General features: G+C 39.6%; 2 protein-coding genes across 2 annotated transcripts in view; both read left to right on the top strand.

The window, feature by feature from the left end:
* Positions 1–8145, top strand: part of LOC141806395 (connector enhancer of kinase suppressor of ras 3-like) — a 50543-nt gene extending 42398 nt beyond the window's left edge. Inside the window, exons 16-25 of the mRNA XM_074691900.1 lie at positions 2324–2377; positions 2803–2842; positions 3347–3516; positions 5151–5224; positions 5409–5480; positions 5590–5654; positions 5771–5895; positions 6138–6465; positions 6816–7006; positions 7239–8145. Of these exons, the coding sequence (XP_074548001.1) occupies positions 2324–2377; positions 2803–2842; positions 3347–3516; positions 5151–5224; positions 5409–5480; positions 5590–5654; positions 5771–5895; positions 6138–6465; positions 6816–7006; positions 7239–7439 (1320 nt within the window). The 3' untranslated portion in view covers positions 7440–8145. The remainder of the gene's footprint in view (positions 1–2323; positions 2378–2802; positions 2843–3346; positions 3517–5150; positions 5225–5408; positions 5481–5589; positions 5655–5770; positions 5896–6137; positions 6466–6815; positions 7007–7238) is intronic.
* A 521-nt stretch (positions 8146–8666) lies between these two features.
* scaf8 (SR-related CTD-associated factor 8) overlaps positions 8667–17567 on the top strand; it is a 31565-nt gene continuing 22664 nt past the window's right edge. The window contains exons 1-2 of the mRNA XM_074691981.1: positions 8667–8831; positions 9753–9836. Of these exons, the coding sequence (XP_074548082.1) occupies positions 8802–8831; positions 9753–9836 (114 nt within the window). The 5' untranslated portion in view covers positions 8667–8801. The remainder of the gene's footprint in view (positions 8832–9752; positions 9837–17567) is intronic.

Raw genomic sequence — 17567 nt, 5'->3', positions numbered from 1 at the left:
TAATCTGAAAGCATTAAATTATGTTGTGTTTTTTTAAATGTTAGCTCCCATCTAGCTGGTCCTAACCTGAACACTTTTACATCTTTAAAGAAACTTAGTTTGACACTTATTTGAAAATGGTTTGTGATGACACATGAAAAGTTTGTTCAAAATACAAGTCAAATGAGAGTCAAATCCTTATTTACCTCTTCGTCCCCTTTGCTTTTTGTCTGGTGGCGTTCAAGGCATTAAGTGCTAACATAGTGACGCCTAGCGGCCATGATGAAAAATGCTACTGGACGTTGTGATAATATAACTTACCTGAGGAGGAGGTCAGGGCAACTAAAGCTCAAATTTTGCAGCTTTGATAAAAGAAAAGAAAAAAAAATGCGCCTTCACATTCTGTTACCTCATGTCTGGTTTCAGTGTGGCTCCCTTTAGGGGAAGGGGGGACCTCCCAAATAAGACCTGGACTCACCTGAAAGCAGGCGACCTCTTTCAGGGAGCTCTTTGTCTCTTTTGAACCGACATGCTTGCCAAGGTTTGGTCAGATTTTGAGCAGAGATGTCGGGCCCAGCTTCTGTCTTTGACGTTGTGGTGGCAGGTATTGTGAATTTTCAAAGAATTGGATTTTCTGAAACGCGCGAACTTCTTCTCAGGCGGTTGTTTTGATGCTGAACCGAGCACAATTAGCTACATTTAACAAGTCGTTACTACTCGCCAAACAACCCAAACAAAGACGGTCAGGTGTACTGTCAAAGCTTTTGAGTGTAGGCGACACAATGGAGAAAATACAATGAAGATGTCTGTCATTTTCCCGCGTCATTCGGATAGTTTTGGGGTTTTATATGTTCACATTCAGCGTAAATAATGAGTGCTTGATAGTCTACTTGTACAGTCAGTAGAATTCGTTTATTTGCTTTATTTAAGAATATTTTCACACTCTAACATTAGCGCAGGAACCAACAACGACTAATAAGTTCCTACCACTTGTTCTTACTCCTACGTGACTTCTTCACTGTGCCTGATCTAAAAAAGATAATACATGACAAATGAATTGACTTATCGTGACTGCAAGTAGCAGTCAGAAATTAAACCTACATCATATAATTCTGCAAATGGCTGTTAGGCTATATCCCAAAACTAAAAACACACTAAACATTTTACTGCTGAAAAATCAATCATACAGGAACTGAGTTAACACACAGACGCACACACCTTCAGTCAGGTTAGCGCGGTGGTTTTTGTGGTGATCATCCTGCATCGCCTCAGAGTAGTCACTTCACTCAACACCCGGAAAACAAGAAATGATGCATTCGTGTTGTGCAACATAGACACACGCACACACATTTAGCAGTTTAAGTGAAGATTAGTGCTGTTAAGGTTTGCTGTCATTGTGAGCTCTTAAAAAAGTGACAGAGGATACTTGAACCAAGCTTAGCTTTTTGGACTTGGAGTAATTCTGTGACATTTTAAAGTTTCAGGTATGAGTCTTCTTTTCTGTCATTGTTCTTGATTGAGATTTTTGTCAAAGGGGTTTGTGGGGGGTAGCTGATTGCTGACAGCAATTGCAGGATTTAACCTTGTGACTACTTGGCCTGCTGTTATTTTATATTTACTGACTTTAAAACTTGTTGTTTTTGTGCAGTGCCCAATCTGAAAAAGTTTAATGTTAAGGTTGTACTGTAAAAAACACTTGATAGAGAATTCACATCTACAAAGATGTTACTTTTCACTTCCAGTATTAAGATAATAAAAGGCTGTCCAATGGTGAAAAGTGAGACCTTAAAATTCTGTTTGGTCACTTTGGAAATAAGGAACTTGATTACACAGGGGAAGTTGGTCAATGATGTCGACTTGGATGTGTTAAACCATTTCATGTCATTGTCCTTATGGGTTGATAAATTGCAAAACAGGTTTTGTCTTTTTTGAAGTGCTCACAGATACATTTTGAGATGTTCTACTTCACAGAAGTTGGATTTTATACTATTCTAATAAGTGTGTGTGTGTGTCGAATGCAATTCTGCTGACAGTGACTATTGTGAGTGGTGACTCAATCTCTTGAATGAGAGCTGACTTTTTAACTTCTTTTACATTTTCTGATTCAGCAAATGTTTAAATAGAGATCACAAAAGTGGGTTTCTATGGTTTAGTCGTATTTTTGCTAAGTGAAAAGAGGAAAAAGGAGAGAAACCTTTTTTTGTGCTGCCTGCCCATGATGTCACTTCCTCTTGTTGTTCTGGAAAGAAGAAATGTAAATTTTTTGCGCATTTATTTTTTGGTTGTTAGCCTACTACAGTCAACCTACGTATCTTCAGGTGTGTCCTCTGTTTCTCCTCGACAGGCTGCCTTCCCCATATCTGTACCCCCCTCTATGGCTGCCGATGACTACAACCCAGTAAGTCTCTCTTCCTCTTTTCAGTGATGACATTTACTCAGGCTGCTCTTGCCTCCTTTTTCGCAACTTATGAAGTAGAAACCTCACTCTCTTTAAAGCTAGAACTACTTCTTCTCTTCTTAATTTGTTACGCTGAAGTGAAATATTTGTATCAACAAAGGCTCATACTCCACCTGTTGGTAAGTTTTGCTCCCTCAACATTTAAGACAGTGAGCCAGGTAATAGATGAGGATGTTACAGAGAGGCGGGCGGGGGTGTTTATGTTTGTGGGGAGATGGAGAGAACAGTAGAGGCTAAATGCATGTGACACGTGTGAGAAACAGGATGTTCCACACAGATTCGTCTTCTTAGATGTGGTGTGTGAACCTGCTAAGGTGTCCCCTGACTGCGACCTAACAACTGCCTCTTCTGCTTTCCCCCTAAAGGTTTCTCTTCGACACAAATCCAAAAAGAAGAGCCGAGGAGGTAAGATGTGGCCCTTGAGATCTCATCACTGTGTCTCTCTGTGTGCCCTTAGCTGTAATTTAGACCCTCTGTGGGCGTGTCGAAGTGTCAGGGCAAATGGTGTGTGCAGAGGACTTTAAGCCAACGCTCAGCTACTTTCACTTCAGTTTGCCTCTATTTTCGTTCTCTTTCTTTGTCTCAGCGTCTTGGTTTATTCTTCTTATTTTAACCAGGTCAGAGTTTTTCACTTGTATTTCTCACATGTAGCTGATTTAATACTGGCATAGGTGGGCTGAATGTGGCTGTGGTACTCTGGAAATGACTGTTGTGTCTCCTCTGTGGGTTTGTTCTGTGTTATTTTTAGAGCTCAATAAGTTATTGACAGAATGCAGTGGCCTGTTTTTACTCTAATGGAAATGTTTTGTTTGTTCGCATCAGGATTTAAGCCTCTGCAATTTCTCAATTCATCTTGTGCTTTACTTGTTATGAGCTGTAGCTTCATGTTGGTGTGATTTCTGTACACAGGCAACTGTTCAATGAGCAGGAGACGGATTTCTGTCAAAGAGCTGGGTCAGCCGGACCATCAGGGATGGCTGTACAGGAAGAAAGAGGGAAAGGGCTTCCTTGGTTTCAAATGGAAGAAGTACTGGTTTGTGCTGAAGAAGACATCTCTTTACTGGTACACCAACCAACAGGTGAGTAAACCCCCTTTCATCAGATAGACCTATTTAGAAGCGACTTGTGTGGTAAACGATGGTTTGAAGCTCTAGCCACACAAACCATAAGCTATAAATAAAGACCTACTCAACAAGTGACTCTCAAATCAAGATTTTTTTATTGGTTGCAGTACAAAAGCTGTATTCTCGGACATAATTAGGCTGAATTGTTGCTCTTTAGTGGGTCACATGAGACTGTAGCGTGCATAAGTTACATAAGTGTTGTGTAATAGTTGAATGCAATGATGAAAATCAGCAGCAAATACAACAAACAGTAAATATTTCAAAAGATTAATGCAGCATGTCCTACATTGTGCTGCATTTACATACATATATGGTGCTGTAGTGAGTCCTAAAACAGCTCAAACTAAGTCCCAGCTTTCCTGTAATAAAGAAACATGTCACCCCATGCAATCGAGCTCTGTTCATTTGGTAATTCTAGTGGTGTATTAGAATCATTATTTGTAATTGGTTATAGACTTTTCTTTGGATGTTTTGTGGACTGTGTGGAAAAAGAGGTGATATGGTGAAATATTTTCTTAAGGATACATTTTTCAATTTGGAAAGCTGAAAACGATGTAAACAAAATGATGTAAATTTCCCTTTCAACAAAAAACTATGCTAAAGTGTAAAAGGCTAGAAACGATAACTGTAGGTTGTGGGGTGAATCTGTTAATTTTGGCTCTACACAGGTATCCTTTTACAGCCTTTTTGAAGTCTATATAGATGTATGTTGAATTATTTCTTTATTGCTTTATTCCAAGGATTTCCCCTTGCCATCTCATTTTCGAGGGGGTCCTTAGAACATAAACATAGTCATTGATAAAACAAGATCATAATAAAACTAAATCCTTCATATAATCAAAGATATCTAAATACAAAGACACAAAAACCACACACACTCAATCATTCACACTTAAAGCTTCCTGAAGCCTGGGCACCCACCAACCAGCCAATATTAAACAATATATGTGCGCATATTCATACAGTCTATAAAATACATACCCCCATAGTATTCACGATACTGTGAAACAAAGCAAAAATAAATAAATTAAAAAATAAAATTAATTTCTTGAGCATAGTGGCATCTGCACATCCAGACATAACAAATCAGTTTCACAGATTTCCATTCAAGGATGGTGACGCTTCACTGGGGGTTTCATCATCCAAATCTTTGCTTCTTTTGCCTATTCTTCTTACTTAAGAAGAACCTAAACAAAGCTTTAACAGAATTAGCTTTTTGTACACAGCAGATGCACTTAATGAGTCACTGATACAGATACAGTTTCAGACACTGCAGGCTGCAGATGAGTCATTCTTGTGTCTGCCACAGCTGTCTCCCTGCCAGCCTGTCACTAGAAGCAGTGTCACCGTGTTTCCTGGATGTGACGATGCCACTAATCGCTCGTCAGACTCTTACACACACATATTAGAACGGACGTGCTTGATTTACCGGCATGATGACTTCAATCATGTCGCCTGTATGTCCCCATCACATGGCAGGAGGAAATAGCAGAAGTAGCATACTGCAGTTCAACGAAAGACGTCCTTTGTCAGGAAGTGGTTTGAAGTTGTCTGTTTGTTGAACACTCCTTTGTCTGTGTATGTTGCAGGCAGAAAAGGCTGATGGCTACATTGACCTCACCAACTTCATGATCGACAGAGCCATAGAGTGCAAGAAGAAATAGTAAGCTTATAGGTCTACTCCTTCCTCTGTCTCGTGTAGCAAAATCACCCATTCATAAAGTGGAAGTTTCAGTAAGAAAAGAAAAATCACATTTTAAGAAATTTCAGTAGTAATATATCTTCACTCTTTTGCTCTAATCATGCTGATCCTACCTTAACTGTGCTATCTTCTGCTTTTGTCACAGTGCGTTCAAAGCCTGCCACCCACAGGTCATGATGTTTTATTTTGCTGCTGAGAGCCACGAGGAGATGAACTTGTAAGTTGCGTTAAAGTAGAACATTACATCTCATTCTGCGAAATTAAAAAAATATATATATATTGCCACTTTTTACACATGTTAAGGATTAAATAATTTGTTGTTCTAGATGGTTGAATAAGCTTGGATTAGCCTCTATACAGTATGAACCAGAAGAACGAAGCACTACAGCAGGTGAGCATCTTTGGAAGTTTTTGAATCACCTGTTGTGTTCCTGAATAAAAAATACTGAGGATATCTAGGGATTTGATGGATTCTGGGTTTGTGTATTTGTGTGTGTGTCTTTGCAGAGTGTTATAGTGAAGCAAGTGACCATGAAGAGGCTGAAAGCACAGAAATTCCCCCGCCGCCATACTCTGAACAAACCCTGCGGGACTCGGTGGATGCATCTGATCCACCTGGTAGCACACATCAGGTCAGTCATGTCTCGAGCTACAAACATTCAGCGCTGCTCCATCAGTCACAACACAACACCACCACAGGGTGATATTCACTCTGTATTATGGTTTCTTTCTTATATATAGCAAAGTTACACCAGCCAATCATGTGGATCCAGAGACTGAACCAAAACAAATTATCAACTGTTTTCCCCCCAAGTTTAACTGAACCAAATGTTGAAACTTAATAAAATCTAAACGTGGTATGTTTGTTTTTCAGGGTACCCTTCCTCCCCCCTACTCCTCTGCTGTCCCAAGCGAAGCAAACGGTTCCCTCTCATCCCCCGTCAGCACCATGACCTCACAAAGCTCCTCCTCCTCGCTGGCTAAACATCGACAGTCTTGGATGGACTTGGTCTCCCAGGCGGCACCTCCCACAGGTGAAACAGCAGTGGTGTGCTCAGTTCAAGTACACTCACATCAGCCCCCACAAGAGGAGACAGAAGAGGAGGATAATTCTGAGTCCCTGGAGGGCTCAACTCACCAGGTTGAGAGTCCAACTGCGGAGTGTGAGGAGGCACAGGGGGTTTCAGGAGCTGCAGAGGAAGGTGAGACTTTTACTTAACTTTTATAGATTGAAGATGTTTCATTGGTATTATATACTTGTGAAACCGTGCTAGCAAAGATCATGTGGTTGACATCTTTGCAAAAATAAGAACATCATGATATTTCTATTGGGTCTGTTTTTGCTGCTATAGACTTTGCTGTGGTCTTTGGGAGACTTGTAGGCTTTGTTCTGCAGTTTTGCTTTGTTTTTGTTGCTGATCTGCATGTGGTGTAACTGTAATGGCACATTTGATTTCCAAGCCTTAAAACATGCAAAAAAAAGTGTTTTTGAGTGATTTTGTGATTTTTTTTGTGATCTGTGTCAATGACACAATACAACTTTTTTTTGCAGTGCATGAGGATAAAAGCTCAGATGAGATGGAGAGGCTGTACATTCATCTTAAAGAGGCCAGTCTATCACCAATAGGAGATCGTAAACCATCCACAAAGCGGGAGTTCAGGGCCTCGTTTATTAAACGCTGCAAAAACCAAACTGTTAATGACAGACTACACCTTATCAGGACTCTCAACAGCACATTAAAGGTACATTTTGTAAATCCCAAAGACTTTTTAACTGATACAGGTGTTTTTGTACTTTTAGCTGATTTACTGTTATCAAGCTCTTATTAATTTTTCCCTTCTCTTCTCTTCTCTTCTCTTCTCTTCTCTTCTCTTCTCTTCTCTTCTCTTCTCTACTCTTCTCTTCTCTTCTCTTCTCTTCTCTTCTCTTCTCTTCTCTTCTCTTCTCTTCTCTTCTCTTCTCTTCTTTCTCCAGTCAAAAGAGGCAGACCTACAGGCATTAGAGCAAGTGCTGTCTGACCCAGAGCTGACCTCATGCAAGTTCAGGGAATGGAAGGAGGCGAATTCTCCCTTGGTGCAGGAGATCTGTGCTAAAAAGAGCCAACGGGGGGCGTCAGAGTCCACAAAAGCTGAAGCATCAGATGTAGCTGCTCCCCTCACGGAGACCAGTCTATAAAGACTCTTTAAAAACTTTTTTAACTGTGATCTGGACTCAAAAGACTTCAACAGCTCAACTTTGACCAAACACATATGCACACACACTGTTGTTGTATAGATTTAGGACTACTGTTACATACCATTGTTTTTAAAGTGCTATTCAACAAGTATCGGGATCAGTTAAGTGTGTAAAGAGTTCCTTTTTCAGTCTGGCTTAGACAGTTTGTGATAAGCAGATCACAGTAAAATGTGAAATGTATCTTAGTATTAATTGTTCTAGGTGTAAGATTAGCCAGTTTTACACAGTTATTTTAATGTTTTAATTCTGTGAACCTGTGTATAGACTGCTTGGTATGTTGATTGATTGATTGAGTGCATTTGAACAATGGATCCATTTTTTTCTATATTGAAACACTTCTTTTAACATTATGTTTCTCTCGTGTTTTATCATTGATTAACAAATTTTAACTGTTGTAGCCCATTATTGGTGCCATGCACCCTCACTGCCTGTTCAACATGCTTTCAGCAACTATTTTGATGACGTTTGTGTTTTTTCCTTGATGAAATTATACTAAACATGAAGTCTATCCAGGCTGAACACAAGCACCTGCACTAACAGAATAAATGTTGGTTCCAAGTCGTAATATTTGAAAATTATCATGTTAAAGTGTCAAATCAATTTCACTGGAGTGTAATTTTAAGTTGTACTGAAAAATACATCTTGTTTCCGTTGGAATGATGAAGTTGTGTATTTTTCTTAAAAGAACCAAACATTTTTTGTTTGAATGAAGAATTTTAAACACAGAAATGCTTCAGAGTTTGTTTTCACCACAACAGGTGCTCATCCTCAGGAAAGGGATAAAACAAACAGCAACTCTACCAGTCTCTTCAAGCCAGAGCTTATATTAGCACGTAACCCCAAACCCTTGTATTTGACAAATTTACACAAACAAGAACGACTTCAATTGGGACATTTACCTGGTAAGGTTTAAAAGCGTGTCAATATTCCACCAGGTAGGGCCCATTTAAGCTCTGAGCATAAAGTGTAATATTTATGAATTGAGTTGTATTTTTTTTTTTTTTTTTTTTCAGATATATCTTGAGATTCGGTAGACAACCTGCTATGTTTATCTGGGTATGGCAATCGTCGTGCCGTTCATCGGTTCATAATGACTAAAAGAAGGATGGGAGCGTGTGGTACTTGTAGTTCCCCGACAGTGACACTAGAGGTCGCCGGTAACTGTAAATTTCCCATTGAGGTTCTGCGCCATATTGGCAGTCTCCTCCATCTCACCAATCGTCGAGCATGCATGTCTCAAACCGGTTATTGAGGAGATATCTGTAAATATTTACAGTAACCTGCAAGCCGCTAAACAACACTATGGAGGCCGTCAAAGCATTTAACAATGAGGTTTGTTGGAAACCCTTGAAATATAATCGGATCTAGACCAGAATGTTCCTTATTCACATATGCGGTAGCGAGTTTGCTAACATTAGCATCAAGTAGCAGAGAGGGAGAAGAGGCTTGTTTCAAAAGGCCGCTGCTAGTGCATATTAATATACAGTCCACTGGGATACTTACATGGAATGCGTATGCTTTAGCTGTGTACGTAGTATACACCCCAACATGTACTGTGTTTATTCAACAAACTGAGCTTATATTTCAACAGACTGGTGCAAATGGTAACTAGTTAGCTAGCTAAAAGTTAGCGAACCCGCCGCAGATGCGTGGTAACATGGCTAGCCAGCTAACTGTGATGAACGTAACTCAATCATCCAGTGCTTACTGTCACTTAGCCTTATAGTGTTTTTGCGTAGTGCTGTATGAATCGGCAAAACATTCTCAGTGCATATGGGTACTAAGAATGAAGCTCATGAGATAGCATAGCAGCATTGTTGGTATAAACCTAAGCTACTGTTCGGCTCTAAGCTATTAGCATAACGTCGCCTGTTGTCTGCATTTATACCCCAGCCCGTCCTTTTGCATCACCATTAAAAATGCTGGACACACTTTACATGCCCAATCAAGGGCTAGTTGTACATGAGCTAAATTCATGGTATGAGTTGCACAGGGTTACAGTCACTTGTGTTGAGTATTTTAAAACAAATTTACAAATTTACAAACAGGCCCCCGCTGTACTTCGTTTTCAGTTGAATATGGTGGGCTCCAGACTACAGACATCCAAAACAGTCTAAGTAATGTTAGCAAACGCACAGGCAAGAAGGGTTATTGTTTTGGAACACAGCTGCTTCGTTTAATGTATGAATTTTCATCTTATGTAGTAGTCGAACCGTATCATCTAATATGTTCTTTGCTGTCTTCTCCTTTCAGCTGTACTCATTAAATGAGTACAAGCCGCCCATCTCCAAGGCTAAGATGACACAGATAACCAAGTCGGGAATCAAGGCTATAAAAGTAAGTATTTGGTACAAAAGGATGAAGACGGTAATGGGAAATAAACAATGGTCATGAAAGAAAAGGGCCTATTTTTCTCATAGTTAGTGATAATTTCCTCCATATCCAGTATTTACCAACATGTCGTTGAACCCAAGATGAGAGATAGGAGGTAAAGCGGTTTCTTAATATGCAGTTGTTACAGGTTCATACCTTGACACACTCAAAGTATGACAGACCTGAATGTTCAAAGCATATTTTAGGCATCTCTATGTTTCTTTCAAAACGTGATATGGTGTTTGGTAAGTTAGATTTAACTATTTGGATGATTAACCCTCAGAAATTAAATGCATCAGCTCATCAGAGAACAGTGTGACATTTTTTATCATCATAATTGACAGTATGTAAAAGAAAAGATGTTTTTCAGTAAACATCAGACATAAAATCCAAATGCCTGGTGCTATGACTGTTGTCAGGAACATCTGTAGTGTCAATATAAACTTTACACAGGTATTTGACAGTTAGGCATAGGAATTGTTTTTCATGGAAATTTATAGATGAGTGAGTCAAAATGTGGTAGCATAGTACATCTAGCCTGTGTTTATTTTTTTGACAACCCCAAATTAAACAGAACATACAACGCCCGTTCTTTTGAGACATCAGCCAAGCCAGCGTGCATCCTGATTGGATGAGGAATCGATCCTTCACCTTGGCAAAATCTTTTTCTATCTGAAAGCTGTTGTAGCTTTTTTTAAGTTATTCATCTTCAATCTTCTTCTTTTTAAATTTTAAACATAGAAAAATGTTTTGGGGCCGGAGTATTCACAGTACTACAGTTTTATACTTTAATTCAACATAATGATGAAACAATATTGATACCTCTTTGATACCATAGTAACACAATTTTACCTTTGGCAACCCTCATCATTCATTTACATTTTTCTCTACCAACTTTCACAGTGCTGGTGATGTAGGTGGTAGTGAAAGACAAATTATAGTTTTCCTCTATAATCCAAAAAAGTGTGTGGTGGTGTGTACTTGCAGAGTGTGTTTTGTATCCTAATTTTGTCGTTGTGTGGGTGTCAATCATTGTATCACTTGACACTCACGGTAACTGGTGTGAGGCGTCGACGGTCAGTAGATTGGAACTACTGGAAAACCTTTAGAGACGAGGTGACTTTGCTTTATCACTCCTCTGCTCTCAGTCTGCAACGATAATAACACAACAAGGGCAAACTTTAGATGCTTTAAGAACTGAACAGATCCAGCATTTGCTGACCTGTAATAGATTAAAAAAATAAATTAAAATTGAATACTGTTATAGAAATGATGTGAAACAAGTTTTTGTCCCTGGGTGATTAGCTCACCTTTGCTGCTGTTTGGGACGTCAGTTGTTAGGCTGTAGACTCTTTCGGGGGCCAGATCTCAGTTGATGAAATGCACCATCAATCACATATAAGGCTGCGTAGTTTGACCAGGCCATATGCCTGTAGTAATGGAACAATGCAACATATTCTCCAGCTCCTAGTGACTTTTTTTCTGCATATCCAGTTAAACAGAAGAAGCAAACTTAAGCACAGTACTTTCAGGACATTTTCACATGCTGAGGGCTGATAGTTTTAAGCATGTGGCTAAACCCAGGATTTTCCACTGGAAATATGGGCACCATGTCTTCCAGCTGCAGGCCTCTGTTTTAAAAAGTCTCGGAATAAATTGGTTGTTCTGTTACCTTTAGGTAACGAGACCACCTTTTTTTAAGCTGTGTGGACACTGAAACTACAGTTGTGCAAGAGGAGGAACTGTAAAGTCTGGGCAAAAATCTAGATTCTGTTATCAATACCAAACTGATGTCATGAATAGCCTAACCCACTCATATCACCATCAGTGGGTCCAGGGGACACCGCTGTGAACATCATAGCTCAGTTTAACCCTTGCCAACGTACAACCCCTGCTTAAAAATGTAGTGAAACAGGTTGAAAGAACAAAGATGTAGGACCATATTACTTAACATGTAAGCAAGGATTAGAGTCACAGTCTTTTAAACAATCATCTACTTTTTAATGAATGTATTTAAATGGATTTGTCCAGTGCCATACCAGTAGGTTGTCTATGTGAGAGCTCACCAGCTTCTAAAAGTAGTCACTTTTTGGCTACATTTGCTTTTGTAAAAGCCCACACATCTGCTGTTATATTGATGATGACCTGACAGAGAGACGAGGACACTCACTGAACAGCTGTTCTTAAGTTTTTGTTTTGCATCAAGCAACAAAAACAATTGCAGCATGATGTGGTTGAGGTCTTTTCTTGACAGTGCATGTTCTGACTTTAGTACATGCTGACATCACAACCTCAGAGTCCTGATTAGAAGTGAAGTCAAAAGCTCACTGATAGTTTTTAGGTGTAACACAGCACTGTTAGTTGTTCTTCATAACTGTTAATTCACTGGTAGTATTAATTGTCCAGCCTTCTCTTTTGATCAGTGTTGATACAGTAAGTTAGCAGGGTGAAGCTTTCCTCAGTGGACAAGTTATAGGGGTTACTGTCTATGTTGTTTTGTGTCATTATATTATGGAGTAGGTGCTTCTGTTAGAACAGGGTTATGTGAACCTGCGGTGTAGGCTACAGCATCAATTTGATGTTATGTTTACTAGAGGTGTCCCAGTCCGATATTGATATCGGATATTGGCCCGATATCAACAAAAAAACAAGTATCGGTATCATATCGGAATGCATCTAAAATCTCTGATATAAGCACCCCAATATAAGCAGTTTCTGTTACCCATTGGTTAATAATAAATGGGTCAGTTTTTCCTCATACCTACTTTTGCTGACCACTGTTCTTTGTTTGAATAATATCACTTAATCAAGCCTTTTCTAACATGACAGACATACTACAAAATAAGTAATAAAAGTATGCATGTTTAATGCTGATATCGTATCGGATTAATATCGATATCGGCCGATACTCAATGCTGCAGTATCGGTATCGTATCAGAAGTGAAAATGTAATACCGGGACACCCCTAATGTTTACATGTTGGTCTTCTCTTGCTTTACAAACTGTACTGTGTAAACAGGAACACTAATGACACAGTTGTGTGATTGAGCACAGCAATGCAAAGTAGAGCTGCAACTAACAATGATTTTGATAACCAATTAATCTGCTGATTATTTTTTCAATTCATCAATGAACTGGACATGAAACATACACCTTTTGTTTTTTTCCAAGTCCCTTTATTGAGAAACTAGTGTTTTTTACAAGTACAGAAAACATTGTAAAAAAAAGCATTAATTCTGGGTTATATTTTAGCTGGCAATCCAGGTTATGTCCACCTGTTTGCCTTGGTGGACGTAACCTGTTTTTTGTTGAGTAGTCATTCAATTTTCCATGCGAAGGTCGTGTTTACATGTGACGTAAACAGCTCTGCAACTCAGGCTTAATAATTGTGCATCAATTTTATCAATTCGTTGTTGCAGCTTTTGTGCAAAGGCTAAGTGATGGAAGTTTGTTATGTTGCTGCAGCTACTGGTAAATTACCCAATTCTGCAACCAAGAAACCAAGAGACAGAAATTGTCTACCATAAGGTTAACTCTGTAAATGCGCTGAGTGATGTGTAACTGCAGTTGGTTTGTTCTGGTGAAAGCGCCTACCAAATGCAAGATTTGTGTGAGTTTGTAAAACTTGTTCTACAATCTCTGCGTTTTCTAATTGATTGGTGATCAGCATTTCAGCTGATCCTTGGATCTAATCCTTCACGTTAGCCGTTACTAATCAGAATCTGCCACTGAACGCTAATGTGTCAGCACAACCGAGCATCCTGAGCTGTACTGCACAGTCCATGACTAGATGGACTGGTGCAGTTTCTTATCACATTATAGTCAAGCATTGACTTTCAGGCATATAAAAACTTGAAATTGTCCAACCGCCTAACAGCTTAGTGGATTTACCAGGCCATCCATGTTTATGTTAATTGACTTTAAAAGATGGATTTGTCAAGTTCCTGGAAAAGTTTTTTTTTATCAATAAATGCCGACAAAGTCCTTATATCTGTTTGTGGAAATGGATACCATACACCAGGGGTCTTAGCTTTTGTTTTCAAAGATGAGAAAGAAGAACAACCTCAATGAACTTCTGTTTTCAAACTTATCACTGATCTAAGTCTTTTACAGTGACACTGGTCCTTTAACAATAACTGATAATGTTTTTGTCCTGCTTGTACTCTTGTGTCTTTAGGAACTGTTGTGCTTTTGGTGTTGCTCTGCCTCATTTTACTTGTGAATAACACCTGTTTCCCCTTCCCTCAGCAGCTCTCCCAGCTCCCCCAAAGCACTGAAAATGAAGCAGGAGGATGGGGTGGAGAGAGTTACAAAGAGATAAAGAGAATCCCTAACCAGCTTAGGTAGGAGTATGGGTTGTTTCAAAAGGAAGATGGAAGAAGACTAAAATCTCTTAAACTTGATTTTCTCCCACACACCCAGAGACCTGGGGGTTTGCTGTTGGCACATTTATCTCACTCCCTCCTCTGGTTGTCATCAACTGGCTGATGTTGGTTGTGGGCTTTTGATTGTTTTGAAAGTTTTTCTTGAGTTGACTGAGGCAAGTGTTTTCTTTGAAGATGAGTTGCTGCATTTTGTAGTTTTTAAAGTGCTTATTTCAGCATCAGTGGAGTGTGAGTTAATGTTGGAATCAATTATAGACCCAGGATCGTAGAATACAAGTAGTATTTTTTGACTAATTGACTTTTTGACTAATTGTTTCTTCAAGACTCAGAACAGTGACTCAACATTTACCCGCGGTATGTAGGAAATTAGGAGTGACTGTAGCTTTGTCACCCCTGTGATAGTCGGTTGTCTTAAAGTGTTCTCATGCTCCCTAAACTGCTCTGGTGTCTGTGTCGGTGGGTGTGTGGATAAAACAGGTCTTCATTGTTGGGTGCTTTAAATAAAAGCGTCTGCTATCAGTGTATCAATGTGGTCTAAGTAGAAGTGTGCGACATTGACAAACAATATCTTGATTTGTCATCCCTCTAAAAATGTGAACAAGAGTTTTAATAGTTGGTGCTGTTAATTGTATCAAGAGCATATTTAAGATAACCAAGTCTTATTTGTTGTCTGAGACATTCTAGTTAAGTAATACTAAAGCCTAAATAACCAGAGCAAGTATCGAGATCGAACAGTGCTAGTGTGAGTTAACCGTTCCATAGTTGCTTATTTTGACTAAAATTGGATACTAAGACCAACAGGAGCTAGTATAATAGTATTTCACGGAGACATGTCCTCGTAGAATGTTCACTGTAACTGGTCTCAGCGTTTCTTACTTCTTGCCATCTGTTTCCCTTCTTGTCATAGTGCCTTCGTTTGCCCACTGAGCCTGCCAAAGTTCACAGAATGTGTTTTACATGGACGACCATTGATTCCCACAACTTTTCATATGCCCTGTAGCCGGTGGGTTGTTTAACTTGCAGTTGGTGAAAGATAGGCGAGCGGCCTGTAATGTCAATCATACTCTTCATATTGACGTCTCCTGAGCAAAAACTGTCTTTCCGAAGCTCAAACCACCTCCATGCCTGTGAGGCTGATCCATGTTAGGAATTTAAATCTAACTTTGTTGATTCAGAGGCTGGTAGTGTTTGAGTTGTCTCTTGAAGTTCTTTACTAATTTTTTGCTCATGTAAAGACTTAAGAGGTGTGGTTTGAAAGTTTGTTTAACATTAGGCAACTTACTAGATATTGACATTTACTTGACTGTTCGTTCATCAAATCGCACATCCCAGGACGGGAATTGGAGGCATGTAACACAAAAGTCTTTGAGTTGTCAGAAGACTAAAAGAATTTTCGTATAAAACAAGTGTTTGACATCACAAAGTGTGGACCGGTGATATTGATGTGGTCTGGAGTGTTTCACAGTGTGTAAAAATCATATCATGTTATTCAGCGTTTCCCCTACCATTGTATGGGTACAGAGGCACCCGCCACCCCTGAAAGTCGAGCTAATTTTACTTTCCATACAGCGCCAGATCACACCAGAAGTCAGTTACCTCTCTCATAAACAGGTCTATACCTTGTTTTTTAATTTAACAGATATTCATCTAATCTACATGACGGGATGTAATTTTATGTTGTCGCGTTTACTTTTCTCCTTGCGTTGTTTTGCACACAACGAAATTCCGCCCCAAACGCGTTCACAAACACAAAAATGTGTGCGCGATTACACACACAGACAAGCGCATTCCATTTAGCGGACAGAGAGAACTGGAAACATCTCCCAGCGCCTTCTCTGTGAAGATGCAGCACTCGCTCTCCTGCCACCTTCAAGGCTGTAAACCTAGGGGAAACACTGTTATTAGTTGTCTTTAGTTGTAAGTGATTCGATGCACTTTCAGGATGAAATGATGTGCAAGTGAACATGGTTGTTTTGAACCTCCCTGAGGGTCGTGCCTCTCATGGTGCATAAGACCTGAATATTTCTCCTCCCAGACCAACAAAGATGCCTCCAAACACACTGTGGTTGTGTCTGAACTCACTCACTTATTCCTTACGCCCTACTCACTATGTGGTGAATCAGATGTAGTGGACCCATAGACTGTATAAAACATGGACAAATCATCCGCGACGTCCCTGTCTGTTCCTGTAACCGTGAAATGAAGTCAATCCGTGGACACAGCCACATTTGCTATGACGCTGGCTGTGAGTTTTTCTTTGAGCAGCAACAGGGTGCCCAGCGGTCACGTGACCTGAGCTGTGCCGCTGATTGGAAAATCAAACGATCCTAATAACTTCTAAACCACAGAGATAGAAAAAAAATTGCTCACCGCATAGTGTGTGCCAATAGTGAAATCTACATGCTAGACCCAAGCCGTTTTTTCGAACCAGGCTGTAAATATGCTTGTAAATGCCGTAAAAGTCTGTTTTTAGGGTAGGGTGTGTACGTGACTTCTGGTCTTTCTGCAGCCAGTCTTAAGCGGATTCTTGATGAACAGCGACTTTAGCACTTCCACATTTTTACTTACCGGATGTTGCCCCTTGAGTGGACCCAGCAAAATTAAAACAACATTTCAGACACAACTTGCTCACTCACCAGTCACTGACAATAACAACATCACTCACTCACGGACGGTCAGGATCTACGTTTATCATTTTTCACAAACACTGCGGAACAGCATTGATTTCAGTGATAACTGAGCACATTTTTCCACAATTTCCAAATACAATAAATACAGATATTACAAGTTAATTTTAGTAAATAAATACCAACCATGAATAGGGACAGGCACCGAATTAGGTACTTTTATAGGTACTGACCAAATTCTGTCAGGAGTACCGGGTACTGATTCACGTGAAAGCAAAAGGTACCATGTTTAGGTACCTAAACAAGTGAATGTGAGAGAGTGGAAGAGTAGGCGATTTTCCATGCTGGACATTAACACAGTGTTACAAGGTTATAAACTGAAGAATAAATATGTTAAATAGAAAAACGTTGAAATTTTATTATTACACAAATTGATATTTTTTACCACATTAACACAAAAAAAGTACCAAAATTTGGTACTGTTGAGTACTGATACAGGTTGCCAGGTACCGGGCATCGGAACCTTATTGTTTCGAATGTGAAAGGTACCCCTCCCTAACCATAAATTCATGCCACAAATTAGTTGTTTGAAGCAAGCGACAACCTCCGATGTAAAACTTTAAGACAATGTGGTAGTGGAACTATCTGCTGATTCTCAAGTGTCCGCTTGAGGCGGGCTCTAA

The sequence above is a fragment of the Halichoeres trimaculatus genome, unplaced genomic scaffold, assembly GCF_033239565.1.
Source record: "Halichoeres trimaculatus isolate MK-OKI-2021-1 unplaced genomic scaffold, fHalTri1.1 fHalTri1_scaffold_17, whole genome shotgun sequence".
NCBI classification, from domain to species: Eukaryota; Metazoa; Chordata; class Actinopteri; order Labriformes; family Labridae; genus Halichoeres; species Halichoeres trimaculatus.
The sequence above is the reverse complement of the archived record's forward strand: the minus strand, read 5'-3'. Positions and strand labels throughout refer to the sequence as shown.